This window comes from Rhagoletis zephyria, unplaced genomic scaffold (genome assembly GCF_001687245.7).
Source record: "Rhagoletis zephyria isolate East Lansing unplaced genomic scaffold, Rhagoletis_zephyria_1.1 Rzeph_scaffold_68068, whole genome shotgun sequence".
NCBI classification, from domain to species: domain Eukaryota; kingdom Metazoa; phylum Arthropoda; class Insecta; order Diptera; family Tephritidae; genus Rhagoletis; species Rhagoletis zephyria.
The window spans coordinates 1-1,380 of NW_016225119.1; the positions used below are offsets into that span (position 1 = coordinate 1).

The following is a 1,380-nucleotide window of genomic DNA, read 5'->3' on the forward strand; positions in this document are numbered from 1 at the left end:
GGAGCGATTCGTCCCAACTAATATTCAAGCGCCAGAGCTGTTGCATAAAGATTTTTGCAAGCACGACGACAGGGCTTATTAGACCTAGTGGATCGAATAGCTGCGCTATTTGGGAGAGAACACTTCTTTTTATAGTCGCTGGTTTAGCAATTGAGTCTGGCTTTTCATATAAGAACTTGTCTATAAAGGGGTTCCATATGACTCCCAGTGTTTTAATTGCATTATCACCCTTTATTTGGAAAAACTTCTCTTTATCTTCATCAGGAGTGCCATTAAGTATTTCGGTGTGATTCGCGCACCACATTCTTAACTCGAAGCCACCCTTTGCTNACTTCTCTTTACCTTCATCAGGAGTGCCATTAAGTATTTCGGTGTGATTCGCGCACCACTTTCTTAACTCGAAGCCGCCCTTTGCAAGCATAGTCTTGAGTTGGAATTGCAAATCGATTGCTTCACTTAATGTGTTAGCGCCCGTTAGTATGTCGTCAACGTAAAACGCGTGAATTGCGACATCGGCTGCGCGTGGATATGTATGTTGCTCATCAATGCACAATTGCCTTAGCGCACGTGTTGGTAGAAAGGAGGCAGAGGTAGTACCGTACGTAACAGTGCACAGTTGATAAATGGCCATTGGATCTCTTTTGTCGGAGCGCCATAGAATATAGTGAAAACGTCTGTCATTAGGATGTAATGATACCTGGCGGTACATCTTCGAGATATCCGCTGTAAAAACATACGTATAGTAACGAAATCGCAAGACTGTAGAGAGTAGGTCGGTCTGTATTGCAGGGCCGACCAATAGTAATTCATTGAGAGATACACCTGAACTGGTTTTAGACGAAGCGTCGAATACCACGCGTAATTTCGTCGTTGAGCTTGATGGCTTTAAAACATGATGGTGTGGAATGAAATAATGGGGAACGCTAAGGTCTACATCTGATATCGGCTCCATATGAGATATAAATATAAATTCATTCATGAACTCCTTATATTGTAAGTGAAGTGTCGTATCTTTTCGAAACCTTAGCTCAAGGGAGCGAAATCTTCTAAGCGCTAAATCATACGACTGTCCTAGTGCGCTTGGACTCATCTTGAAAGGCAGTCGAACTTGATAACGACCACACGGCAAGCGTGTAAAGTTTTCTGTGAAATGGATTTCACTCTGCCTCTCATCTTTCGTTAAATTGAGCAGCGGATAATTAATGTTTTCCAATTGCCAGAATGCCTTGATAGAGTCGTTGAGTATATTGCTGTATGAATTGCTGTTTGTTGAAGAGAGCCTTCCAGCCACGACCCAACCGAAAAGAGTATTTTGTGCTATTGGTAAACAGCGCCCAAGTTTGACTTGACCAACAGACAGAATTTCAAAAAATGCGTCGA

The 1,380-nt window shown here is 42.5% G+C and overlaps 1 protein-coding gene across 1 annotated transcript; it reads right to left on the reverse strand.

Annotated features, from left to right (window-relative positions):
* Positions 1–84: 84 nt before the first annotated feature.
* LOC108356953 (uncharacterized) lies at positions 85–1,090 on the reverse strand (the record flags this gene model as incomplete). The annotated part of the gene is made up of 1 exon (XM_017608050.1): positions 85–1,090. A coding segment is annotated over exon 1 (1,006 nt), but the record flags the coding sequence as incomplete, so codon positions are not given.
* Positions 1,091–1,380: the final 290 nt, after the last annotated feature.